This window comes from Indicator indicator, chromosome 24 (assembly GCF_027791375.1).
Source record: "Indicator indicator isolate 239-I01 chromosome 24, UM_Iind_1.1, whole genome shotgun sequence".
Taxonomy (NCBI): domain Eukaryota; kingdom Metazoa; phylum Chordata; class Aves; order Piciformes; family Indicatoridae; genus Indicator; species Indicator indicator.
The window spans coordinates 3,989,732-4,017,617 of record NC_072033.1 but is presented as its reverse complement, the minus strand read 5'-3'; the positions used below and the strand labels follow the sequence as shown (position 1 = coordinate 4,017,617).

The 27,886-nt window shown below is 51.1% G+C and overlaps 2 protein-coding genes across 2 annotated transcripts; both read left to right on the top strand.

The window, feature by feature from the left end:
* Positions 1 to 4,339: 4,339 nt before the first annotated feature.
* OCSTAMP (osteoclast stimulatory transmembrane protein) lies at positions 4,340 to 7,674 on the top strand. The gene is made up of 3 exons (XM_054392152.1): positions 4,340 to 4,389; positions 5,283 to 6,327; positions 7,354 to 7,674. Exons 1-3 carry the CDS (start codon positions 4,340 to 4,342, stop codon positions 7,672 to 7,674), a joined length of 1,416 nt encoding a protein of 471 aa, XP_054248127.1.
* Positions 7,675 to 18,795: 11,121 nt separating this feature from the next.
* Positions 18,796 to 27,886, top strand: LOC128975239 (thyrotropin-releasing hormone receptor-like). Its single transcript, XM_054392049.1, has 2 exons — positions 18,796 to 19,581; positions 27,506 to 27,886. Exons 1-2 carry the CDS (start codon positions 18,796 to 18,798, stop codon positions 27,884 to 27,886), a joined length of 1,167 nt encoding a protein of 388 aa, XP_054248024.1.

Below are 27,886 nucleotides of genomic sequence, written 5' to 3'. Positions count from 1 at the left end.
ACTAGAATTTGCCAAAAGCAGCTTTTAATAGTAAGTCAACCTCATTATTCTTGAGGGGTCTGTGATGTGAGCAGAGATAGGAGAATTCCCAGGGAAGGGCATTTCAAGTGCTGTACCACTCTTCCATAAGCTCAGCTACCTGTGTTATTTAAAGGAACTCTGCCCCACTATCCACCAGTGTAAAAATCCAAGGGCCATCACAAAAGCCATTCAGATTAGCAGCCTGCTTCTGAATTTTAATTAACAGGAAACGCCACTCACCATTGAAATTCAACATCCAGAATATCTCTGCTTTACTGCTTTGATGTTCCCCATCCAAGCCAGGACCAACATCCACACGTTGTCCTGAGACACATGGGTGGAAATCACTCTGGTTTATTTACAGTAGGAAAGCATTTTGGAGGAATTTTCTTGTCCCAGAAGCATTTGAGTTGCTTTACAAACTGTTCAGATGGTGGAGCTGCTCTACAAGGTCCTTACAGCAGTGAGTGCTTCTGAGGCTGAGCTCAGCTCTCCTTCTGGTCAGGAGAGAAAGGGAAAGATTCATGACACAATGAAAGCCCAGTATGAGAGGGTAAATTCAGCTCTTGCAGGGCAGTTAGCCTTGTTTCCCTCATCGCATTTGTCCCTTGTCACTCACTGAAAGGATGTTGCTGGGGTTTGCTCTATGCCTACAGCACAAGCTATAGAAGCTATAGAATTTGTAAGGTCTCTGTGGGACACCTTTCTGTGGCTTATCAATACTTAAAGGGCTCTATCAGAAAGATGAGGACAATTTTTTTAGCAGGGCCTGTTATGACAGGACAAGGGGTGGTTTTAAACCAAAGAAGAGAAGATGAAGACTGGATAGAAGGAAAACATTTTTTTACTCTGAGGGTAGTCCTGGCCCTGGCCCAGGTAGCCCAGGGAGGTGGTAGATGCCTCATCCCTGGAACTCTTCCAGTTCAGGTTGGATGGGGCTCTGAGCAACCTGCTCTGGTTGAAGATGTCCCTGCTCACTGCAGGGGGTTGGACTGGATGACCTTTAAAGGTTCTTTCCAACCCAAACCATTCTGTGATTCCATGAAGCCTAAGAAGACACAGCCTGACTCTGCCACCCTTAGCTGTTTTGCAGGTGAGTTTTAACAAGCAAAGAAGCAGCCCTAATGGCCTAATCTTCCCCACACCCTCCATGTCTGGAATTGGTAGAATAATGTGGTCAATGGGTGCTGATGATACTGCCAGGAAGTAGCTTCAGCTTTAAACCAGCCCTGGTTTAGCCTTCCTTTCATCTTCTTCACTCAGGCATTTTCCTAAGCTGTGCAGTTCATGTTCCCCATGTTCTACCTGGGATACAGCTGCTCCTTTCTGCTGCATCCCCTCCCAGAACTCTCTACTGCAGGGTGACCCTGTCACTGCCTCTTTGCACTGGCCTGAGACCACTCTGTGAGCACTGCAGTCTGCAAAGCAGAGGAATTCGTGTGACCTCTTTCTCCTGGTGGGTACAAGGCTGTGCTCTCTGGCTAGGACACAAAGGAGCCCACTGTAGAGGAAGCTCCTGCTGTAGCACCAGAAAGTCTAAATCAGGGATGTTGGAACATTTTTGAGCTCAAGCTCTACAGAGACTGGAGCTTGTTGAGAAAGCAAAGCCCCTGGGAGCTTGGCCACAAGATCCCCTGGGACACAGGGTGGAAAAATGCACCTCAGAACATCCCGAGGGGGATACAGCAATACACCCCCCCGCCAACACCATCCCGACCAGCACCATCCCAGTTCTCCTCCACTTCCTCAGGTTTCCTTAAACCTCTCCCATTCAGACGCCTGTAGTCTCTAGGCTGAAATGCAGGCAGGTCTCCGGGTCCCTTAGCAGAACGCGACCACAAGATGTCACAGCTGCCTCGCTGAGATGCAGGGTCCTGCTCGCGTCCAGTCCCCAGCCTTCCTCCCTGCTCCTCATCTCTCTGTAAAACACCCTCTGAACTGAAATTTTTTGTTAGGCAAAAGAAGCTCTTTCATTGTGTCCTGGGGAAGATGGTTAAAGGACTGGAGCACTGCCCTATGAGGAGAGGCAGAGAGACCTGAGGCTTTTTTAGTCTGGAGAAGAGAAGACTGAGAGGGGATTTAACAAATGTTTATAAATATCTGAGGGCTGGGGGTGAGGAGGGAGGGGACAGGCTCTGCTCAGTTGCACCCTGGGGTAGGACAAGGGGCAATGGATAGAAACTACAGCACAGAAGGTTCCACCTCAACATGCTGTGAGGGTCCCAGAGCACTGGAATAGGCTTCCCAGAGAGGTTGTGGAGTCTCCTTCTCTGGAGACTTTCAAGACCCATCTGGATGCATTCTTGTGTGACCTGTGCTAAATTCTATGGTCCTGCTCTGGCAGGGGGATTGGACTCTCTGATCTCTGAAGGTCACTTCTGTGATCAGACATCAATGAGTCTGGCCCATTTAGGAGTTACAAATTCAAGGTATGAAAGAGAAGATACCCTGGATTTTGGGTAGTCCACAGCCAGATGAAAATCTGAGCTTGACTTTGCATACAAACACCTCTTGGTGCTGCCTGGAGTTACTGGTCGAGCATGGCTCCCACCCAGGCTTCATCTTTGCCAGGTGATGCAGCAGGCTCAGGAAACACTCAGCACTGTGTTGTAGCCTTGAGGGCTGCTTTGTTGTTTATTTCTAACTCTTTTTGTTTGTTTGTTTGTGCTTTTTGGTGGTGGCCCAGAAATCTGCCTCTTCAGCCTGGATGGAGTCCCAGGGACTACTGAAATCAGCTCAGAAATACGGTGAGGAAGAAATTTCATTTGAGAACAGCAACTACGGGGAGCTTGATGAGTTTTGCAGCATGCAGCTCTGGGCCATCTGGGGTGGTTCTTCAGAGTCTGCAAATTGAATTCAAGACCTAATTCGTGGCCTGTGCAAGCAATTGCTGTGGATGCTCCAAACAAGTGGCACTTGTCTTTCAGGCCCGCCTGGCTGGTGCCTCTGCCCAGCTGGAGCCAGTCAGAGCTTCCCGCTTGGTGTCTGCGCTCCAGGGAACCAGGAGGAGACCTTTGCTCTACCAGCCACGTGGGATAAAGAGAAACTCCAGCAATGAAGCAGAGCAATTGAGAGGAGCAATGAGGGCAGAAAGTGCCTTGTATGGTGGCTGAGGAAGCAGAGAGAGGTTTGCTTTGCTCACTTGTGCTCGTGGTTGCTTGTCCTGCCGTGACTGCCGCTGCTGGGGGCTCTGGCTGTGTCCCCTGGGGAAAGTGCTGCTCTCCCACTGCTCTCTGCTCCATCCCTGGGGACAGCCAGAGAAGGGCTGACCTCCAGCCTTTTGCCCTCTCCAACCCAGGGGAGCATGAGAACATCCCAGGGGTCTGATTGTTCCCACCCAGCAGGTCCCAGTGAGAAGTGGGCTCAGTGGTGGCTGGGGGAGCTGAGTCACCTTTGCCCACGAGCTGTGGCTTAGTGCGAGAGTGTCTGGCAAAGGGACCAGTGTGGTGGGATCTGGGGAAGGCTCCCATAGCCCACCAGCTCCATGCAAGGGGTAGGCAGGGTGGTGAGGGGAATCCTCCTCTTTGGAGACATAACTGAGGAGCAAACAGCAAGGGCTGGTCCTTGTCTCCCAGTGAGTGGGTGGCTAGAGCTCTGTTGCCTGCACGCCCCGGGGGTCAGACAAGCCTGCCCCATGGAGGACCACACATCCTGGTTTGCATGTCTGGGAGCTCCCCAGGGCTTGTGGAACCCTGCCTGTGGCAGGGCAATCTTTGCAGTGGATTTGCTGGCTACAGGGAATTGGGAAAGGTTCAGGTTTGAAGCTTTGTCTTCCTCTGCTGGGACTGTGGGATGAGCCTTCAAGCAGTTTGTGCAGCCCATGCATGAGCTCACTGTTTCAGCACATGGTTTGCTGGATCCTGCCATGCCCTTTGTGCCATGATTGGTGATTGAAAGAGGCAAAGCTCCCTTTCTTTCTGAGACAGATCCCAACCTTGCTGCTGGGCAGTGGCAGGAGAAGTCAGCTGATTTCCCCAAGAGAGGGGTGACACCCCAGACTCCATGTGATGCTTGTTCCATCTTCGTCAGTCCATATGTCATTGACTCATTGTTTTCAGCTACATGTCATGTTCTCTGCCACAACAGTAAGACCAGAAGGAGTGTAAAGCCCAGGCAGTGCTGTGCATCCTGGCTCTGCCCTGTGGAAGGGTCAGTGCCCAGGCTTCACATACCAGTTTGCCTGCTCACTTCAGGAATTGCCAGATCTGAATTGCCTTAAAACATCTTTTTATTTCTTGAGTCCTGGCTCACTAGTGCCAGCTGCCTTGGTTTCCCATCCTGCATTCAGGATCTTCTCTCAGCAGTGAAGCACTGGAGCATGAAGAATTTTCAAGCAAGACTTGGGCTTGCAAGACTCTCTGCTGCTGGGTATGTAGTGTCTGCTCTAATCTCTCTCCTTTCTCTGTCTTCATAGCTGTTAAATGGCCTTTTTTCCACCGAAAAAAATCTCATTTTCTAGTCAAAATCTCCCTCAAAACATAATTGAGGGTGCTGTTGAGTGAGGGAAGAGGAGGATTGCCTGGCTGGGTTTAATCCTGGGGACAGGCTCAGTATCACCACCAGGTTTTCTGGTCTCTGGAGAGTCACTCCAGATGTGAGGCCTGAGAAGTGATATTCCTTCCCAAACTTCTGTTTTCATTAGACATTTAAAGAGCTTGATGGGACATTTCATTCTGTCTACAGTGGCCAAATTCGTATCCTTGGAGATTTCAGAAGCTTCAGTGTGGAACTGTTTTCTCTGATCAGTTCTGTACTTCTCACCCTTAAACCTGCAGACATATGTTTGGACTCCTCTTAAGAGTCAGAGAGGGCAGAAACTGCTCCATTGAACACCTTGTAATTACAGGGCTGCTGCAAAGGTTTCCACAGCAGCCAGGAACCTCCTCTTTCTCCCTTAAGCACCCTCTAAATAGCCACCAATCTCCCCTGGAGCCACTGCCAAGGATGCTGGCCCCTCTGAGTGATTTTAGGAGGAAGTTTATAGAATAATACTTTGCTTTCCTGTGCTGGTGTTAGAGGACAAGCAGCCACGTGTGCCTTGCTGTTTGATCTTGCAAGAAAAACCTTGTACCCCCCCCTTCCTGCTTGCTTCCAGGGAGGATCCCAGTCCTAGCTACTCAGGCCAGCAGGGAAGTAGAGAAGAGTGAGACCAGAGGCACTCAGACAAGGACGCTAAAGGACCCACGAGTGGTCATCTGGAGAAAGCCTTCTAGTGAGTGCGTTTCTGAACCTCCTCTGCTGACATCCTGTTCTTTTTACAGGACGAGAGCCCACATCTACTGTGAAGACATTCTGTTCCCAAAGGTGTGCAGGATTGTGGCAGACCTATGGCTCATTTACTCCAAGCCTGTCCCAGCAAACAGCAGAGAGCTGTGGACCTTGTTTCTGCAGTGCTCTTGTATCACAGCAGTGATAGGAGGCCTCTTTTACAACTGGATGTTTGCTTCCCTGGAATACTCCTGGCAAGTCTCTGTTGCAGTGGCCATCTCCTTCAGCCTACTCCTTTTCCTGACCCTTTTCCTGGTGCATCCTGCCCGTTGTGTCTTCACTATGATCATGCCTACCCTAGGGACCAAACAAGGCCGGAAGCTTCTGTTGTCGACATGCATCATGATAGCTGCAGTGAACATCACACCCAACATCATCAGCAACATCAAAAGCATTCTGCAGGTTATTCAGTGCATCTGCAAGACCTCCTCCGAGAGTCTTTTGAACTCCACTGCCCTGCTAGAGGGAGCTTACAGGGAGTTTGGGGATGCAATTCAAGAAACTGTGAATTCCATTCAATTTTACAGGCCTATGGATGGGCAATTCCGCTTCTCACTGTTGAAGAACAGCTCCTTTATTTACCAACAAATGCACCTTGCTGGTGAGAAGATTGGGAGGGACTTCCTAGCTGTTGAGGTACTGGTCAAAGACTCTGTACAAGTAGGCAACAAGCTGATTGCTGGCTTCTCCATCCTCTACCTCTGTTTTGAGTCCAGCTGGTATCTGAAAAAGTACCTCACTGACCTCCGCTTTGACAACTTTTACATCACCAAGAGGCTGGAGCAGTTAGCTTTGGGCAGCAAAGCAGCTCACCTGCTGCTGGGCTCATCCAGAAAGCTCATTCGACCAACAGGCTTGAAGCTGTCCCGGGAGGAGCTGATGTCATGTCTGGTGCAGGCCATGCTCCTCAGCGTGGCCCTGCTGCTGATGCTGGTGGTCGTGGCCATGGAGCACTTTGCCTTCAGCGTGGCAGACAGGGCGGTGACAAAGGCAGCTCAGTTCTCCGTGGTGCCCGTGGCTCTCAACATCAAATACAGTGTAAGTGCTGGGGAGAGGCCCTCCTCACTCAGGGACCTTGCTGTGCATCGTGTCACAAGAGGTGGTGGTGGGGACTGCAGTCTCTGTAGCCTTACACAACCCCTATTGCCCAGTGACAGGCTTGGAGGGGAGGAGGTAGAAGCACAACCTCAGCTGCTCCTTCCAGTGCATCAAAGAGTAACATACAAGTGACAGCCCCCTGGGAGCAAGGAGGGGAGCAAAGACACTGCTGGCATAGGGCAGTCAGATGGCCTCCTATCGCCAGGTCACTTCTCTGAGCAGGCTGGGGGAAGAAGCTCCCCTCCACAGCGTGGGTGCAAGCACAGAAGGAAGTGAGAAGCAGAGGAGCAGGTCTCAGCTGTGAGGTCATCTCCTCATCTTATTGCACTGGCTGTTCCTTGAGGAGAAAGCCCTGCTCACTGCCTTTGCTGTCACCCTGGGCAAGCCTCTGCACAAACTCTCCCAGTTTGTGCCTGTTTTAATATCCTTTATCTGGACTGGTTCTGGTTTAGTGTTGTAGCTTTCCTCTCCTGCCTCACAACCTGCCTCCTTCCCCAGCCCCAGGGTTCCTTAGCACAGAGTCCTGCTGCTGCTGAATTCTCAGTAAAACTGAGGCTTAGAAAAACCTTCTGCAGCCACTTAAAGCTGCTCTCTGGGCGATGGCTTCCCTGTAACTCTCACACAGTGAGGACCTGCTGTGATCTCTGTAGCTGCAGATGACAGATGGAGCTGGGTCTCACCATGCCAAGTACTCAGCACCTATAGGTCATGTTCTACACATTGCAGGTGTGATGCTGAGGGAAACTCTTAGTGGTGACCTGACAGTGATGGGTTAACGGTTGGGCTTGATCCCAAAGGTCTCTTCTGTGGTTCTGTGCTCTTATTCCAGCTCAGCCTGAAGTGTATGAGCACTTCAATGCCCTTCTCTTTGTGCACCCCAACAAGCTGTAGTGGTGATTGTACACCCCCAGGCTGATGGTTGGTTTGGTTCAGACTCCATTTGACTTGTAACTTTCTTTATTTCAGGCTAAACTAAGGATCTCTCCCTTGATTCCTCAAAGCGATGTATTACTCAAGGACTTTGAAAGAAGCTACCCCCATTACCTGACCTTCAGCTCTGCCCAGTGCAGGGTCAGCCCCCCAACACCCCCCAACCCCTCCGTGCTGCTCGTGGTGGGGCTGCTCTTCTGCATCCTCTACACCATCGTGTTCCTGCAAGCCTACGCCCGCCGCCTGTGCAGGGCGATCGCGGGAGCCTTCTTCCAGAGCTGGGAAGAGGAGAGAGCTCTCCACCTCTGCAAGGAGCTCTGCCAGGAGCACAAGGTGAAGCATGGCAGGAGAAGCTAAAGGGACTTTTGGAGTTATAGAGCATGCCTGAGACAGAATCACAGAAATATTCAGGTTGGAAAAGACCCTCAGGATCACCAAGTCCAACCCACAGCCCTGCTCTACAAGGGTCACCCCTAAACCCTATCCCCAAGCACCACATCCAAACAACCTTTAAACACATCCAGGGTTGGTGACTCCACCACCTCCCTGGGCAGCACATTCCAATCCCTGACCACTCTTTCCATGAAAAAATGTTTCCTACTGTCCAGTTAAAACCTACCCAGTGACAGCTTGAGGCCATTCCTTCTTGTTCTATCACTAATTACCTGGGAGAAGAGACCAGCATCAACCTCTCCACAACCTCCTTTCACAGAGTTGTAGACAGCAATGAGGTCTCCCCTCAGCCTCCTCTGTTTCAAACTAACCATCCCCAGCTCCTTTGGTTGCTCTTCATCATATTTCTTCTCCAGGCCCTTCACAGCTTCCTTGCCCTCCTCTGCCCTGGCTCCAGCACCTCCACATCTCTCTTGTACTGAGGTGCCCAAAACTTAACACAGTACTCAAGGTGTGGCCCCACCAGAGCTGAGTCCCAGGGGACAATCCCCTCCCTGATCCTGCTGGACACAGCATTGCTGATCCCAGCCAGGATGCCTTTGGCTTTCTTGGCCACCTGGGCACACTGCTGGCTCCTGTTCAGCTGCTTGTAGATTAGAACCCCCAGGTCCCTTTCTGCCAGACAGCTTTCCAGCCACACTTCCTCAAGCCTGGAGCATTGCTTGGGGTTGTTGTGAGCCAAGTGCAGGACCTGTGGCAGTGGCTGGGCACTTCTGCAAAGGGTCACACATTCCATTTTCCAGAGTTGGAAAAGGGTCTGGGGAAAAATATTTGTTAGAAAAAAAAGGGGAAAAAAAGGAAAAAAAAAGGAGAAATGTCACGCTTTGTGTGAGTGTGAGGAAAATGGGTGGCATTTACTTCCCTCTTTTTCTTTTTTTTTTTTTTTTCTTTTTTTTTCCCCTTTGTGTCAGTCTTTAAGGTCTGGAGTCAGCTGTTCCAGGAATGGTGAGAGAGCTCATATGACTTGGAGGATACCTCCAGCATTAGACAAAGTTACCTAGGAAATATGTGGAGCTGGGGTGAGAGAAGAGCTCATTTACCTTCCTTTCTTTCTCAAGATATCCCCTCAGGCAGCAAGAAAGGAAACTCATTCGACTTGATGAATTTTCAGAGAATTTTTCTTTGGGTTTCATGCAGAGAAACCTGGAGAGAGAGTTTATCCACCTATGAAAGTGTCACTTCAGCCCACTGAAATAAATTCATGGCCAGTGTGACCATGAGATACATATCTTGGGCATGGGTGGTAGTGGAAATCAGCACAGGAGGACTTTGTGAAATCACTTCACAATGGCTCTTCAAAGTAAAACACAAATAAATTAGCTGAAGGGCCTCAGAAGAGGGTGAGGCCAGACAATAAAGCCACTTGGGGTTGTCTGTCTCTTTTCCCAAGTGACAAGTTTTAGGATGAGAGGAAATAGCCTCAGGTTGTGCCAGGGGAGGTTTAGGACATTTAAAAAAAAAAAAAAGAAATCTATACTGGAAGGGTTTTGCCAAGCCCTGGAACAGGCTGCCCAAGGCAGCAGTGGAGTTCCCATCCCTGGAGGGATTTAAATGCCTGTAGATGCTGTGGTGAAGGACATGGCTTAGTGGTGACTTGGCAGTGATAGGTTTATGGCTGGACTCAGTAATCTTAAAGGTCGTTTTCAGCCTAAATGATTCTATGATTCTACTATAGGCCAATATCCTGGAAAGCTTCAAAAGTGGCAGGCAGAAACTTGAGATCTGAGCTGGTGTTCTACAGGGAAGCAGCAGGAGTTGGAAGGCTGGACTTGGCTGAACCCAGAGCTGGTCTGATGTCTTGAATAATTTCAGTCTCAGCAGCTATGGTACTGTATCCAACATGCAAAAATCCATCACTGGGGCACCACCTGAAACATTGCTTCTGGAGAGAGAAGCAGATTGGACACCTCTGTAATGGCAAGGCCCCAAGGAGCAGGAGCTAAACCAGTGCTAAATTAAAAACAAAGCAACTTGGCAGCTTCATTTCTTCAAAGCATCTCTGTTATTTTCCTGCCTTCTCCCATTAGAGCCTTCATTAAGGTAATTATTAGGCATAATGCACCTCAATGAGATTAAATTACAGAAGTGAAGTGGCAGCTGCAGCCAGATACACTGAATTCTCTCAGCTTCTGAGGTGCTTGAGACTCAGTAGGTCTGGATTGTTCTTTTGGTAAGCACCTATCTAACAAAACCTTGACCTTGCAATCATCCCCACAGGTCTCTTAATTCCCTGCTGCTCTGATGATTAATCCAAGCACCTTTTCTCCAGCAACCAGGGAGCTTTGTCCTGAGGCTGCTGTAGAAAACACCCTGTGGTCTTCTGCTGGAGGAAAGCAGAAAGACTTCCATGTCCCCACTGAGCAGCCAACATCATTTGGAGGCAGGGATTAAAATAGGTGGGAGGAGAATAGTGGAGCCCCTTCAGGCAGGAGCCCATCCCAGCAGCATGGTGCTTTCACCTTCTAAATAACACATCATTAAACCAAGTTTTTCCTTGAGATTTCTCTTTTTTTTTTTTCTTTTTATGGCCAGCAGCATTTGGGGACCCCATCCACCTTGACTAACATCCAGTCCTTCTCCCTGCCTTCTGAGGGGGGCCTTCAGAGGAGACTGGGGCAGCACACCTCTAGTGTGAGGTGTCCCTGCCCACGGCAGGGGGGTTGGAACTAGATGATCCTTGTGGTCCCTTCCAACCCTGACTGATTCTATGATTCTATTCTATGATTCTATGGGGAGAGGAGGCTGAAATGGTGAAGGGTTGGTGACAAGCATGGGGATGAGCTTTGGTTCAGGTGGGGTTTCACACACACAGCATCCCACAGAAACAGTCAGGTTGGAAAAGACTCTCAGGATCACCAAGTCCAACCCATAATCCTAGTCCACAAGGGTCACCCCTAAACCATATCCCCAAGCACCACATCCAAACCACCCTTAAAGACATCCAGGGTTGGTGACTCCACCACCTCCCTGGGCAGCCCATTTGGTGTGGGTGAGACCACAGAAATGGACTAAGAGGACTAAGTACCAACCTGAAAGTCCTATTGCATCCTTCAGAGATGCACTGCCCAGCTGCCAGAAGTGTGTGAGATAGAGCCCCAAACATCCCTTTCCAGCCTCAAAATTCAGAGTTATTAGGAAAAACTGGCCCCAGTCCAGAGCAGTTCTCCCTGTCTCCTCTACAGCTGCCTTTAGCTTCCACCCATTTTTTGCCACTAAAGATTAATCCCTGGAACTTTGTCCCTCTAGACTGTGAAGTTCAGCACCAGCTAAAGCCTCGATGAGTGTAATTACATCAGCCAGGGGTGTCCCTGGTGCAGAGCTGGGCTGCAGTCCTTTCCCTGGGCAGGGAGGCTGGAGGGAGGCAGAGCTGGAAATTGCTTTGCACTCCTTCAAGGTGTTGCTCCTCAGTGAGATCCAGACAGGAAAAGCAGCAAATGCTGCTCGTTATTGAGTCGTGTTCTGTGCTGCAGAGGTGAGCTGCCCTGCCAGAGTTTGCTTGATGGTGCAGCAGGGAACCAGCCTGCAGCTTCAACCAGCAGCCAGAGTTAATCTGGTCACTTATTTTTATTAAGCAGGGCTAATTTACAAGCCTTGTTATTTGCTGAGGGGTTTTCAGCCCCTCCAAGATCCCATCCTCACTTCTGCTCGTGGTGGCTCTTGTTGCCTTCACTGTAACTCCACAGCACCCTTCAGTCACAGGCAGGAGGAGCTGGGGACAGAGGCACCCAGCAGCCCCCAGCGCTGTGCCTGGAGCCCATGGGGCACATCCTGCCTGACCATCTCCTGCACCAGGAAGCACCAGCTGGGCAGTGCTGCCCCTGCACTAGCACAGCAGCTCATTTCTGTCTCTAACTGTGTTCTGCAGGCAAGGATTCCATCACATATAGCTTATAGGTTTGGAAATCCTTGAAGTTTGGCGTTCAGGGTCAGACGTTTGTGTGCAATGAGGCTGAGGCAGGGCCGGGGTGCTCGGGGGGGGCTGGGAAGCATTTGGTGACACCAAACATCCTTGCTACTGATCATTAGTGCTGATGCCAGCCTTGACACTGCTGCCATGGCTGTCATTGTAACTCAGGTCTGTCCAGCTGCCACCGGTGGAAATGTTGCCCTTGATCAGGGGGAGCAGGAGAAGCCTGTTGTACCCACAGCTGCCCTTCTCTGCTGGTGTAACTCTGGATGCCCAGTAACCCATCGAGGACATGGGAACTAGGGGAGTTTCTTGAAGGCTGGACAAGACAGGGGACTTGCAACTGCAACTGGCAGCTCTCCCTGGATGTCCTGTTGGAGTGGGATTTGCTGCTGAGGGCAAAGTCCTTTATTGTAGCCTTGGACCTTGTCTGGAGTCATTTCCTCCACCAGGTCACCCTGAGGCCACTTCTCCAGGAGTTCTCACCACATGCTGCCTGTGGAGCTGTGTGCCAGAGCACAGAGGAGTGGACCAGGCAGGGCTGTTTGTGTGTTTGCTTTCTGGCATTTGTTGAGGTTTGAGACTTCTTAATTACCAAATAATGTTAATTATAAGAGAGAAGGGCCCATGGATTACTCTGCCCTCTACCAGTGCAATAAGCCCAGGGGACAGAAAGACCCTCACACATGGGAGAGGCTCTACACTGAAGCTCCTGATTCCCTTGGTGGTTTTGTGGTGGATTTCTGTGGATGTTCATGGACAGGATTTATGCCAAGTTCCTGCTCATGGCTGGCTGGCAGGCAAGAATGAATGAACTTAATATACTGAGGAGCAAGTGTAAACTGTTTAGCTAAGGCAGTGCTCTAGGAAAGAGCTCATCCATAGTCACAAATCTGCATCTACCAGAGCAGACAACCAAGTAAACAACAAAACCCTCTCTCCTGCAATATTTCCTGATTTTTAAGCCAATTCCATTTTTATTGTTTATCCCATCTGTGATATTTGCAGTGAACGAGCAACAATGATGCAGCAAACTAGGAGAGAAAATACTGATGGGCATGATAAAAGCAAACAAAAGCTATTTGATAGCACAGTGCATGCCCTGCTCTGGGTGTGTGCCACTGCTAACAGTGCCATGCAGCATGCCCAGAGAGTCATCAATCTCTGTGGGAAGCCTGAAGTGCTGGTGATATGTACTGTGGTGAAAAGTGTCAAATGAAGCATGGCTGCAGTGAAGGAATACAGAAAATGCTGATGGGAAGCCCTCTAGAATGGCTCTCCTAGAAGGAAAGAGCCTCTCTCCTTGATCTGGCTGCTGGAATCTCTTGCTCTGCAGAAGCTGACACTGTGGCTGGCCACAGAGAATTGCTCTCTCTGTCACCATAGTGGCTCATTGCAGTAAGGCTGCTGGCACTGGGCCAGCTGGCACCAGTGCACCCACAGAGTGCTGCCAGCAGCACTGGTGCCCAGTGGGAAATGGCCCTGAATGGTTCATCCCATCTGCACTTCCATAGGACTGTGCAAAACCTCCCTGCAGTGCTTCAGGAAGGATGCTCTGGGTGCATCTGCCTCTCTGCTTGCAGCTGAGATGGAGCAGCTCAGGACTTCATCAAGCTCAGCCCTGCACAGGCAGGGAACTACAAAGGCAGCATTTATTTAAGGGAGGACTTTGTGCATGAGAAGCACCATCGAGGGCAGCTGCACTGTGCTGAGCACTGCACTGCCACCCAGCAAGAGCAGCTCCAGCCCAGGGCTTTTACCTTTGAGACAAGAAATGAGGAAATTCAACTGGTGAGTGGGAAAGCCTCTTACGGAGAAGGTTTTCCCTGCCTTTCCCAAGAGGATGGCCAGAGTCTTGGCTGGGTTGTGAGGTGCTGGTGCCAGAATGAGAGGTAGAGCAAAGAGAGAAGATTGTCTTCAGAGGTAATAGGTGATAAACAGCTGCTGCTTAATTGCAGAGGTTGCCACAGGCAGATCTGAAGCAGCAAAGAGATGCCAGCACCATGTATTCCCAAACCAAAGCCTGGTACTGCTGAGAAGTGACCATTTCCTGACCTGTGGCTGAGAACACAAATTCATAAAGCCCCAGGACCGCTGTGTTCAGGTACCTGCACCAGGCTGGTAGATGTGACCCAAGACTGTTATGAGCAGTAGCTGATGACCAGGCATCCCATCACACCTCAAATGAGATCCCATAATCATCTTGAAGCAACTGCCAGGAGATGTGATGTGAATCAGGAGCTGGCAGCACTGCTGGCTCTTGTTCTTTTGAGCAAATCCTCTTAGAAACCAACATTTTTTTTTTCCTGAGAAGGAAGAAAGATATTTCAAAATGAGTTCCAGATATGAGAAGCTGCAAAGAGAAGGGGAAAGATTTGCAATTCATAAGGAGAGTTTCCCTGGTCCTGGCTCTTTCAAATGCAGATTGCATCAGGGTTTCACTCTGAACTCAATGCCTCACATTTTGCAACAGAAAATTTCCTTCAGCCTGTAAGAAACAGAGAGGAATTGAGGAAGAAGCGATCCTGGCTATCCCAGCTACTAAGATCTGGGATGCTGATACAGAAATCCATCTCCCAGGCATGTTTCTCAGCCTCCTGACTTCCAGGACTTTGTGGACATCACTGAGGCCTGAAGGTGAGGGGAGATTTGACCAGCAGCTCACTTTTCAGGCATTCAGGGAAGCCACAAGTTGTGTGTGCAGCCAGCAGCTCCAGTGGCTCACAGGGGAAATGAGATGTGGTAACATCTTGAGTCCATGCTGAGGAAATCAAGTTACTCAGAGGTTTGCTTCCACCACTTTGCAGCCCTGCCCAAAGACCAGGGCCAAAGCAGTTCTGGCTTTCTTTGCATCTGAGCAGCTGAGGAAATATCACCAGAAGAGATGTTTTCAACATGCAAACATAAGGTGGGGAAAAGTGCCATGTTCCCACACACTCCTTACTTCCATGCTGTTCCTGTCCAACCTTCTGTAGTTCCTCGTCCTACCTGGAAATAGCTGGGGAGGTGTTTTCATATCTGAGAAGGGGGAGAATCCAATTCTGTGGATTTATTTCCCAGGAGACTTGAAAACCCACACAGATCTGAGTGGTTGGGGGATCCATGGCTTGGACAGAAGAAGCTGAGAAACTGAGATGGTGGAGTTCAAAGGCTGAAAGCTTCCTCTTGCATTAGCTGGAAATGTGCCACAGCTGCTCAGACAGCAAAGTGGGAACCCTGCAAATTACAGGAAGGAGGAGGCAAGGGCTGAGCTGAGTCACCTTTTCTTTTTACCAGGGAAGAGAAAAAATTGCTCTATGTGTCCAATGCTTCATGCTTTGTGTCACCATGGCTTTAGCAATGCCAGACTCACACCCCCAGTTGGGTGAGTATGTGAGGTCTGAAGTCTTCTCCCCATTGCCTGTGGGACAATTTAGAATCATAGAACCAGTTTGGTTAGAAAAGACCTTGAAGATCATCTGGATGACCTTTAAAGGTCCCTTCCAATGCGATGCATTCTATGATCATCAAGTCCAACCATCATCTGACCCTACATTGATTGTGACAGCAGCTCCTTGCTTCAGAAATCCAGGTTTTTACACCAGAGCTGGGTGCTGGAGGGAAGCAGAACCAAAACTTTCCCATCTCCATGCACTTGTAACCCAGCTGCACATTTGTGAGAAGCTTTGCCATGGAGCTGAACCACGACAGATACCCAGCATGAGCCATTCTAGGTACCTGCCACAGGCAAGAGGCTCAGAAAGGCTGGCTGTGGCCAAGTTCCTCATTTGCAGCACCTGTATTAATCTGTTTTCTAATCTCTTCACAGTGAGTGGCTTTTTCCTTGAGGACTGGGGTTCTGAACACAGCAGGGAAGCAGGGGAGGGCAGAAGGTTTTTTTTTTTTCCGCCCCCTAATTTGTGACTGTGGCCTCATATCACTTTCTTTAAAAGCTTAGTAACTGGAGAAAAAAAAATCACCAAGATCCTCTGTGCCCCAAAGCAGTTTCCAGAAGAGTTTATCATAGATTTCACAACAGATCTTTAGAAGAGATTAAGGAAACCAGAGGGTAAAGCCCCCCAAAGCCAGGAGACAGCTCTGTGCCAGCCAGCCAGGGAAGAAAGGAGTCTGAGACACCCTGCAGAGCTGCCTGTGCTCCCTGAGTCTGGGGATGAGAAACCAGCCCTGTCCTCATCACTTCCTGAGCTCAGTGCTACAATAAGTGTCCAGAGCTCCTGAAGCCTGGCACCACCAGGCAGGTTTTCCCATGCATCCCTGCATTGCTGCTGCAGGAGGTGCTTCCTGCCCCATTCCTGGATCTGAGAACCTGAAGATACTTTTGTCATATTCAAGCCTGAATTGGTTTTCAGCCACAAAAATCCATATCCTTGCCTTCCTCTTAATCTTTTCCCATTCCCTCGGTCTTCTTTTAATCCACAAGGTTTTCCAGAGGGACCAAATGCTGTTCCCTTTCCCATCATTGGCATGGATGTCATGCAGCCCAGGTCTGTGAAGCTGGTAACTGTGGGAGTCTCCAGGAGTTTCATCCCTCCAGGGAATCTTCTCTTCTCACAAGAGAAATTAGAAAAGCACCAACTAGTTCATTTTTAAGTGCATGGTAGCACACACCCAGGTCGATTTTTTAATCTTTTTAATTCCTTGACAGCTGACTTTTTGCTTGGGTTTAATAATCTCTGAGGAGATTAACCCCTAAAGCCCTGAAGTAATTTTGCTTCTAGGCTGTGACCGTGGAACAGGTGAAGGCAATTCTGACAGGACTTCTCCCTCCTGTATTTTTCTGAGGGATCAATAACTGCTGCTTTTAACAGACTGACTCATACCTCATCTCCAACAGCGCTTGCCAGCCCTCAGGCTGCTTTGCAGAGCCCTGGAGTACTTTACTGCCCTCTCCATGCTAAGTTGCAGGGGTGCAGAGGTGGGAAGCACTCCCCACAATCACTTACATTCAGAATTTTGCAGTTCCCCAGGGCCCCAAATCCTGTGGCCCAGCCCCTCAAAACCACTTGTGGCTTCTGTGATTCAGCTTCTTCATCTCCCCCAGCTCCATGTGGATGCAGCCTCTGTGCCTCAGCTCTAACAGCAGAAGTTTTATGGGTTTAATATTTGTAGGTTATGAAAGAGCAGAGAAATGGAGAGGTGTTTATCACAGATTTGGGTAAAAGGATCATCTTCTCTCAGCTCTGTTTATTAAACATGTGAAGCCTCAGAGGTCTTTTCTATCCACAGGATTGAATGAGCTGGCCAGAGGGGTTGAATGAGAGAAATTAGCTGCATGAGGAGTGCAGGAAGATACTGAAGCTGGTGCTGAACTTCCCAAGCACCCAGGCCGGGTGCAGTGCTGCTGACCCAGCCGTGGGGCGGCACAGCCACATCTTCCCAGAAACAGCCCTGTCACAGCCAGTGCCCAAGGACACAGCCACCCCCATTTGGGGACCACCAGGAAAATGAAGACCTCTCCTTCCTGACACCTCAAGGCACTGGGTGATGGAAGATATTAACAGAGGATGGCAGCTTGAGGCGATGCCAGCAGAGAAGGAAATGCAGAAGCGTCTTAAAAGAGCCTGACATGAAATGTTGTTTAAAAGAATCAATGTCTGTTGGTCATCAAAATATTTGGGTTTAAGCCAAGCTGAAAGAAAATATTATGTAGGTGTGGGATTGGTTTGCCTCATCTTAAATACACACTTCAGTCACATTCTGTGCTACTGGAGGGGTCTAGCAATCAGCCTGCACAGCAAGCCTGTCCAGTTTGACATGCAGGAGATGTCACCCAGGTATGGGTATAGACAGTTGCCCCTACGCAGCTTTGTGATGGACACACAAATTAGCTCAGGGACTTGGGTAGGAAGAGCTGCTTCAGCTGGGTGTTTAATGCTGCCATTATCACTGTGCTAATAACTGCTGAATTGCCAGTGCCACAAAGCAAAGCAGCAAGGGAAATAATTATCTACAATGATCCAACACAATGTTCCAGGTCTGAACCAAAACAAAAACTTTCTGCAGTCACGTGGGAGTTTGTTTAATTTTTGTTTCCTCACTTTTGGGATGGGTTTGAGCAAGCAGATGAACTCCAAGCTCCCCCCTCAGGATGGTTATGCGGGGTCTGTGCCCTCTCACCTCCCACACATGGTGCCACCACACCAGCAGCTTGCGCTCCTCTGCTTGGCAGTCAGGGATGTGCCAGAAGCAAGGTCCTTGCCTGCACTGGATTTGGTGCTGTTCTGCAGGGCACAGCTCAGGGCTTGCAGGGTTGCTAACAGACAGGCATCAGATATGGGGCCATGCAGGGCTGCGTGGCCATGTGAAGCTGCTGAATGCCACGTCTGGTGCCTCGGCACATCAAGTAAAGATGAGAAGAGGGGAAACATTATCTTGTGGTTCAAGCAGGGGGCTAAGTTGGAAGCTGGGTCTCATTTTCAGCAGGGTCTGGAATCTCAGTGAAAATCAAAGAGAGCTCAGGATGTGGCTGTCCCACAAGCGCCCATTCCCTCAGGTAGCTCTGCTGCGGATGCAAGGCACCCACAGCCCCGAGTCCGGGAGTGGATCCATTCATTGCGAGGGTGCTCTCAGCTCCTATGCTTCTCTGCCCTCTCTGCTCTCTTTCCCTCTCTGCCCTTTCTGCCACCTCCATCCCCTGCCTGGGCTCCTTCCTCCTCGGCTCAGCGGAGCGCTAGGACCCAGCGAGCACAGACAGGGGATGCGACCGGGAGGTGAATTGGGGTTCCCAAGGGTAGTCCTGAGGGCTCCTGGGAAGTTCCTGGTGGTTCTCGGAGGTCTCGGCGGCTGGGAGAGGTCCTGGAGGGTCCCGTGAGCTGGGAATCCTAGACCGTCCCGGGTGATTCCCTAGGCTGTGAGGTCCTGGATGCCCCGGGGGTTCCGGGGACTGTGGTGGTCCTACCTGCTCCCAGTGAGGGTTTTCACAGCGAGCACAAGGAGCCGGGCAGCGGCAAGACTTGGGGTGAATCGGAGGCGGGGGGAAAAGAGCAGAGGGAGGAGCCAGGGCGGGCGGGAGGGCGGGGAGGGGGCGCGGGTGGCAGCGGGGCTCCGCGGCTCCTGGCTTTCCCGGCTCCAGGTTCCCGGAGATCCCAGCTTTCCCAACTCCCCGCTGCAGGGGGCCGATGGAGAACAGCTCGGCCACCCCGGGAGCCGCGCTGGGCGACAGCATCAACCAGACCCTGGGCAGGATGCCTCGGCAGCCCCTGGAGTTTCAGGTGGTCACCATCCTGCTGGTGCTGCTGATCTGCGGGGTGGGCATCGCGGGTAACGTGATGGTGGTGCTGGTGGTGCTGCGCAGCAAACACATGGTGACTCCTACCAACTGCTACCTGGTGAGCCTGGCCGTGGCCGACCTCATCGTGCTGCTGGCGGCCGGGCTGCCCAACATCTCAGAAGTGATGTCTTCTTGGGTGTATGGCTACGCTGGCTGCCTCTGCATCACCTATTTGCAGTACCTGGGCATCAACGCCTCCGCCTGGTCCATCACCGCCTTCACGGTGGAGCGGTACATCGCCATCTGCCACGCCATCCGGGCGCAGCTGCTGTGCACCGTGTCCCGTGCCCGGCGCATCATCTCCTGCCTCTGGCTCTTCACCTCCCTCTATTGCCTCATGTGGTTCTTCCTGGTGGACACGACCCAGGTCACCTTCTCGGATGGGGCGCAGGTCAGCTGCGGCTACCGAGTCTCCAGAAGCCTTTACATGCCCATTTACTTCTTGGACTTTGTTGTTTTCTATGTCATCCCATTGGGGCTGGCAACTGTCCTCTACGGTCTCATTGCCCGCATCCTCTTCATGAGCCCCCTGCCCACCACCCCTCAGCGCTCCTGCCTGGGCTCCACGCACCAGGGTGGATCCCTCAAGCTCTCCTGCCGGGGCAACAAGGGGGCCCTGAGCTCCCGCAAGCAGGTAGGGGCTGGGGCTCGCTGGGCTGCAGGAAGCACTGGCAGAGGCTCAGTGCTTCGAGGGGCATCCTGGCAGGGGATGGGCTGCCTTTGCTTGCCTTTGTGGAGGGAGTGGAGAGGGTTCTTTCGGTGCGCAAAAGCCTTCCTAAGCCCAGCTGGAGTCTGGGAGCACAAATGGGGTCCCCCTGCTTTGACTAAGCTCAGTGGAGCAGGTCAGAGCTCCAGCATCTCTTGGGAGAGGCAGGAATGCAGGGCTGTTTGAGGATAATTAATCATTGGTGGCTTCCCTGCAGAGGGGAGCTGTGGGTCGTGTTATGCCAGTGGGACTCCCCTCCCAGGCAGGGTCCTGCACAGGTGACCTCCGATTTAAAGGAGTAAAGGGAGGAGAGAACTGGTGTGACCTCTGCCCTCAGGGTCCATCCCTGGCTGCACCCTCAGGTCCCTGCAGCTGGGGAAGGCACCTCAGCGTCACAGTGGTGGATGTGCTCCTTGGTGACTCCTCTGTCATTTGGCTGCTGCCTTCTTCCACCTCCTCCCCTCACTCCTCCTCTTTCTTTGCCCACATGGACAATTACTCTTTCTTGCTCTGTCTCCTTTCACAGGTCATCATCTGGCCATGGGACACTCTTGCCTGCTTGCTGTCTGCCTGCAAGAGACATTCCTCTCTCTCCCCTCTTCCCCCCCCCCCCCCCCCCCCCCCCCCCGCTTTCTGTTTTGCATAGACAGAGACATGGGTATCCTACCAGAGCAGGTTGAATGTGAGATTCTGACTTAAGTCGCAGAAATCAGCAGCTCCAGTGTGATTCTGAGTGAGCAGGACATGATTTGCAGACAGCCTGAAATAGGCTTAAGCCTGTCTTGAAGTCCTTGTTTCTCCAGCTCAGGATCACATTGCCTGACTTGCAGAGCAACCTCTGTTCCCCAGGGGTGATGATTCAGTCACAGAGGGGAGGCAAACAGCCCTGAGAACAGCTTTAGGAACTTCAGAACTTTTCCACTTCCAACTTTTTCTCCCTTTTGCTTCAGCACAGGAAGGTTTAAAGCAAATCCTGACCTGCAGAAGTATTTTGCTGCTCTCACAGGGTAGTGAGGTTGATCCATGGACCTCTCCTTCCAGAGGAGCTGCTGCATGGTCTCTTCTGCTCCCTCTGCAGTGCTGGGCCATGGGCTGGCCATGCTGCACACAGTGTGCCCCAGCATCAGTAGGACAAGTGGCTGGTGGGACTGGTTGACAGGCACTTCAGCTCCTGAAAACATCTTGTGCTCTCTTTTTTCGTTGTTGCACTGGGAGTTTTCTTGAGGTCATCATTACTCCTGAAATATCTTAGCATGCAAAGCCTTCCCCTGGCTGGCCTGAAATTGCTGCAGAGCCAGCAGCATTAGGAATAAGGATGGCACTGAGTTTTTTAACTGTAAAGCTGTTTCCCAGGGCTTCAAGTTGTGATTTGTTGAATGCTTCTTTATAATTTCATACCAACAGCTCTCCAAAGCAACCTGTGCTGGGGAGCTTCCGGATGCTCTGTGCAGAAATAAGTCACCTGTGCACCAAAGCCAAGAAAAGTCATGCTGCTGTTTAACAAGTTTTGGGCAGTGGGAACAGGAGAGCTTGAAGCATAAAGAGTATCCCCTTGAGCACTGCCTGAAATCCAGCCAGAGGTTTTTGCTGGTTGTGCAATGAACTGAGGAGCAGAAGCTGCAGAGGGAAAACCTAACAACACAGGGAGGGAAGAGGTATCCAGACATCCCCAAGGGATCAGCACTGGATTCTGCCTGGATTTTCTCTCCCTGAGCAGAGACAGCCAGGGCCACAGGAATGATATTTTGGGGGAGATGCTGCAGAGTGCAGCATCTCAGAGGGGTGGCTGGGGCCAGAGCAGAGGGGAAGCATGTGCTGAGTGCTCGAAAATGGGCAGATCACTAAGAAAGGGATTTTAATGGGAGACAGAAGGTAGCTGAATGCACTCGTGCCAGTAGAACTGGCAGAAGGGGATGCTAGGGAGAAGGGACTTAAAACCAAGCACAGAGGAGACCATTCCTGTGGCCAGTCAGGCCCCACAAGGAGACCGAGGTGTATGTGCCCATGTGAAGGGGTATGGTAAAGTCCACAGGGACTACAGCCCCCATGGCACCCCCAGCAGCAAGCCCATGGGACACCTCACCACCTTGGTTTCTGCAAAGATGGGAGAGAGGCAGAGAAGGGACCTGAGTGGTGTTCTCCAGGCAGGGTTCATCTCCCAGGGAATCAATGGCAAAAGGGCCCCATGCAATGAGCCCTAAAAGGGAGCATCCTGGATACCAGTGTCCTGTGTTGCCTTCACCAGAAGGTTTACTCTTTGGTTTTCTGATAGCCATGGCATTACTGCCCTCAAAAACAAAGGAAACTTGTGGAAAGAAGAAACACAGATGGATCTCAGCTTGGACCACCAGACACTGCCTTGAAATAGCTGATGCTGGCTGAGGAACTCATAAGTAGGTTTTCTTGCTCATTAATCACCAGTGAACAGGGTGGAAGCCTGCCAGGTAATGCCATCAACCTCTCACGTTCTCCTGAGAAGTGCTGACAGCCCTGGAAAATGGCACTTGGAATTTCCACAGGTAAAGGGTCTTGTCCTGAGCATCAGAAGTGAGGACACAGCTGGTCCTCATAGCAAATGCCAATGGTCTCCAATGTGATAGGGTGATGAGGAGGTTGTGAAAGTGATGCACATGCTACCAGTTGGGAAAACTGAAGTGAAGGTGCAGCTTCTTTAAATGCAATTCCCATGTAGACTAGGCCACTAAAGACACCATTGGAATGCATGTGCAGGCTTGGTCCAAAATGGCTATAGTGGTGCTCTCTGACAGGCTCAGACATTCAGCAGGAGCTTCACAGCACTCCTGGAGGCAGCAGGCTGCATCCCAGTGATGCACTGAAGCAGGACCCCAACCCCACAAGCACCTCTGAGTTTTTTTGAGGTGATGGTGCACAAGCATCTGCTGGATTCCCATCACAGACCACTGGTGTGAGGACAGTTCAGCTCCTGGAGGCCATGAGAGCAGAGTGGGAAGGGAGGGTGGGTGCTAGGCATGTGTAGCTCAGGTGGTCCCTCTGACCCCCTGGCTGCTCCAGAGTCCCCTGGCAGATGCCCAAAAGTGGCTACCCTCGAGGTGCCCATTTTTGTCCCCTGACTCTCTGACCTGCAGGCCGGGGGTGTTTCGCTGTGGCAATGCGGAGGTGGGAAATGAAATCCTGGCCGTGTGCTCCTGCACACCCCGGCGCTGTGCTGCTGCTTGCCAGGGCACTCAGATGCTGCTCTGCCCTCGTCGGTGCCCCAGAGATCCGCAGGTCCCGTGGAGGACAAAGCCAGGCACGAGTTGTGCTGTGCTGAGCACCCACAGCAGCGAAGCGCCGCAGGTACAAGCACCGCCGCCTCCAAGCATGGACTTCGCCTGGCCGAAAGCCGCTAGAGGGAGTGACATTCCCGAAAAAGGGATGCAGCAGCTCGATGGGGTGGTGCCTGGACAGGGAGAGCTGACACCGGGTGAAGAGGAGCATCTGTGGCCTCGGGGACAGCGGCAAAGGCTAGACAGAGCCTTAGGAGAGAGGATGGGCTGGAAGTGCCGCGGGATTCAAGATGCCAACCAGGTCGTAGGGAGCGAGAAGGACGTTCGGTGTGGGTTTGCACTGGGAGTTGCACTGGGCTTGGCCTGGTGCATGATGAGCCACCCTTGAGCTTTGACACAGGGACCTAGGATGTGGTCAGGGGTCTGTGCAGCAGATATCCCTGGCCACCCAGCACCAGCACTGGCTTATGGGCTCAGAAGTGTGTTTTTAGATAAATACCAACTGTTCTCCTGAAACACCTTCTGCTGGCTGCAAACCCTCACCCTGCTCCTCTCCACAGCTCCCTCACAGCTGTTGTCACACCCTGTGAGAGGGTTGGAGGAAAAACACCTGTTGGAAAAATTGCTGTCCCTGAGCTGCTGCTTCCCCAAGAGATGCTTGGAGGCTATGGCAAAGCTCTGGCTTTTCTGGGGCAGCTGTATTGTGGGAGCCACAATGCAGGACTTCACCAGTTAGGGATAAATGTCCCAAGCTGTTCTCACTGCTGATTGGTTTATTTTTCCACATGAGCACCAAAAGTAAGTTCAGAGGATGTCAGAAGCACTATAATCACTCACCTTAGCAAGGTAGAGTGAGGAAAGGTGTGGAGACAAGCTCCAGTGCTGCATGCACACGATGCTGAAGAGTTCTTTCTCCATGATGAAGATAGGAGAGTGAGTCTAAGATAGACTGTTAGCTTTCATCCATAGGAAACAGCCTGTGCTGACACAACTTTGCCAAAGTCGAGCCAAGGAGAAGATGATCCATAAGGATGCTTGGCTAAAAGGCAAACGTCCACCTTACAGGGGCTGCCCATCCCAGCTTGTGGTCTGAATGCAGCACCCTCAGGGAGCACTGAAGGCATCTGCTGAGGCAGATGTAACAAATCCTCATGGTGCTGTTCCCAGGCAGTTTCCCCTCCCAGCACACAGACAGCTCTTTGCCAGGGCTGTGCTCTTTGGGTGATGGCTCTGTGTGGTCTGCTGCGGTCTGGAGGGAGGTGTAGAAAGCTTGCTCGGGTGAGAGCTGGGAGAGCATTCACTGGCACTGTCAGCATTTCCATAACAACCAGCTGAAAAGCACGGGCTGAGAGTCAGATGAATCACTGGTTCTTTCCCAGATTACATTTCTTTTGGACTCAGAAGGACCACAAGGAATTTATGCTTCAGCTGTGTTGGAATAGACTCCTTCTGGTGCTGTCTATGCAGATGCAGAGTTTAGAGCATTGGTCACAACCTTTGTGGTTCCTGAACAAGAACACAAGGCAGAGAGTTACAACAGTTGAAAAGCCAAAGATGTTTCAGTCTTGGGAGGCTGCCCATGAGCAGTGTTCATCTGTTAGCTTTAAAGGAGACATTTCAGCCTGTCGGGAAGGGACACCTGCCATGAGCAGAGCTAGGGGTGTAACAGCTCAGGGATTTATCGTCCCCAGCCCTGTGGGGGTAACTTTGCAACTCAGGGACTGAGACCACCACTAGGGGAGGAATGCTCAGGCTAAGTGAGGACCTGCAGAGGTGTGGGATTTCACTTTTCCAGGACATCTTCTGTGCCACTTCTGCTGCCTAGGACTGATGAAGTTGATGGAAGGACTCCCACCAACCTTACCCTCAAGACAGCTCTTTAACATGGAGCCTTTCAGGCAGGATGGGGTTGTTTTTGGTCTCTGCAAGGCAGGGAAAAGCACAGAGCCTGCTCTCATCTCCCAGGAGGAACAAACTGCTTAAAAGAGAGGAATTAAATTTGGACTTCAATGGCACTAAGAATCACTTAGCTGAGCAGGTGGTTGCATTTTGCTGCAGGGTTAAGCTATTAGCACAATTTTGTTTAGATCAACCTCATTCAGGTTCTCAGGAAATGAAGCTCAGAAGCATCAAGAATGTGGCAAAAGCAATTCCCTTTGCAGACTGGAGAAGCAGGTCTGTGGAAGGCAGCAGACTAGCTGAATGCTCCATTGCTGCCATGTCTGTTTGCAGTAGAGATGCTCAGAACAGTGGAGGACACAGACCAGTGAGTCCCATCCATGTGCACTGCTCATGTGCCAGACGCATTGAAGCAAAAGGGACCTGGGGGTACTGGTTGACAGCAGCTGAACATGAGCCAGCAGTGTGCCCAGGTGGCCAAGAGAGCCAATGGCATCCTGGCCTGCATCAGGCATAGTGTGGCCAGCAGGAGCAGGGAGGTCATTGTACTCCTGTACACAGCACTGGTTAGGCCACACCTTGAGTACTGTGTCCAGTTCTGGGCCCCTCAATTTAGGAAAGATGTTGAATTGCTGGAGCATGTCCAGAGAAGGGCAACGAGGCTGGGGAGAGGCCTTGAGCACAAGCCCTATGAGGAGAGGCTGAGGGAGCTGGGGGTGTTCAGCCTGGAGAAGAGGAGGCTCAGGGGAGACCTCATTGCTGTCTACAACTACCTGAAGGGAGGTTGTAGCCAGGAGGGGTTTGGTCTCTTCTCCCAGGCAACCAGCACCAGAACAAGAGGACACAGTCTCAAGCTGCGCCAGGGGAGGTTTAGGCTGGAGGTGAGGAGAAAGTTCTTCACAGAGAGAGTGGTTGGCCATTGGAATGTGCTGCCCAGGGAGGTGGTGGAGTCACCATCCCTGGAGGTGTTCAAGAGGGGATTGGACGTGGCACTTGGTGCCATGGTTTAGTGGTCATGAGGTGTAGGGTGACAGGTTGGACTCGATGATCCTTGAGGTCTCTTCCAACCTTGATTCTTGATTCTTGAAAATCTGCCCTTTTCTGGACTGGGCTCCTATATGGGAGCTCTCTGTCTCCAGATCTTGCAGTGGTACTGTTTGGTCACTGCTGTCAGGATGCTCCTTCCCTTGGCAAATGATAGCCGAGCCTGGACTGAACTGCCAGCCTCAGTGGAGCCTACAACTGTGCTGAGATTTTGATCATGGTCAGCTGTGTGCCAAGCAGCTGCTGCCCACTCCCAGCCTGTCTGCTCAGGAGCATTTCTATGAACCAGATTATCACTCCCAGAAGTTGTATGCTAGATAGGGTGGCTTAAAACCAAAAGCTTGGGAGATGGCTCTTGCTCTTCAGCATCCAGCCAGCCCTTGGCACTGAAAAATTCTGAAGCTACCTTTTACTGACACAACTTCTACAATCTCTCATTCCTTTCCCATAAGGCAACAAACTGGAGCAGCAAACATGCTACAGTCTTAGCAGCAGCCCAGCACTCACTACATCACTAAAAACTTATTCTGGGAAGTGTCCTCCCATTGCCATTAAACCACACACAGCAAAACACTTCTGTTTTGGCCTCAGCTTGATACCAGTCCCTTTCTCATAAGGAAAGTTTTGTTGCCACTACCAACCACCTCCAATTTCTACTCACAGGATTAGAAGAAGGCATAGCTGCTTCTGATGAAGTAAAAAAAGCACTCCAGGAAAAGCTGAGAGACTGTGACCATGATCCAAGTGCTGATTTCCATACTGAGAACTGGAACCATTGCACAACTCCCTTTCTGACGTTCTGAAATGCCACTGCCTTGATGTGTGTGTGGCACCAGTGGTTACTCATACTTTCCTCCTTGGGGACGTGTATTCTCTAGGTATTTGCTGGAGGATGATTGTCACCTACCAGAAATAGCTGTTGAAATTGTTAGGATCACTGGAGCTTTGGGACAAAAATCCCATTTTCTTAAACAAGCTGGAGTTGAGCAGAGGGCAATTACTGCTCCCTTCTGAATTGTTAATGTTCTCCTGCTCCTGAGGTGCTGAGGCACTGCCTGCACTGCCCCACTTCTCTGCTGCAAATTATAAAATAACCCACACCAATCAGCCAAGAAACTCCCATATCAGCACAAAAAGGAATCAGCACAAGTGTAAGACCCCAGACACCCTCCTCTGCACCCAGTGCTGCTCTGTACCATGAGCCTGTCCCTGGGAGCAGCACAGCTGGCACAGGAAACCAAGAGATGTTAGGCAGGGAGCTGAGGTGTATCCCATGGCACCCCCAAACTTAGCTCCTCACTTTTGCACAGGTTCTTTTCTCCACTGATTTATTGTTATGTGCAATTTGCAGACCAGCTATCTGGTACAGACATCCCCGTGACTATGCCAGACCATTTCCAAGCTGGTGGGTGCTTGTCCTAAAGAGTTTTAAAGGCTCCTCAGTGGCAGGTCCAAAGCTGTCGTTTAGGGGATTTATTTATGCAAGATTAATTAATGAACAAAACAGACTCAGAGAGGAATGGTCTCATGGTCTGGGGGCATATTTAAATGCTTAAAGAGAGATATAAGCAGTGCAGAGACTGCCCCATGTCTGCAGGCAGGGAAGCTCCCTGGAGATCTAGCATCATCTGATTCTCCTTTTTCATGTCCCCCCTGGCAAGGTGACCAAGATGCTGGCGGTCGTGGTGGTCCTCTTCGCCCTTCTGTGGATGCCTTATCGCACACTGGTGGTGGTGAACTCCTTCATGGACCCTCCCTACCTGAACATCTGGTTCCTCCTCTTCTGCCGCTTGTGCATCTACCTGAACAGTGCCATCAACCCCATCATCTACAACCTCATGTCACAGAAGTTCAGGGCTGCCTTCAGGAAGCTCTGCAAGTGTGACAAGCAGAGCGCCGAGAAGGCGGCGCCGTACGCTGCCCCCGTGTACTACAGAGGGCTCAAGGACACTTCTCATGACAGCTCTGAGCACACTGCCACTGAGCAAGAAGATCTGAACAGTCTCCCTGCACCTCTCAAGAGGAACAAGCCTGCCAGATAA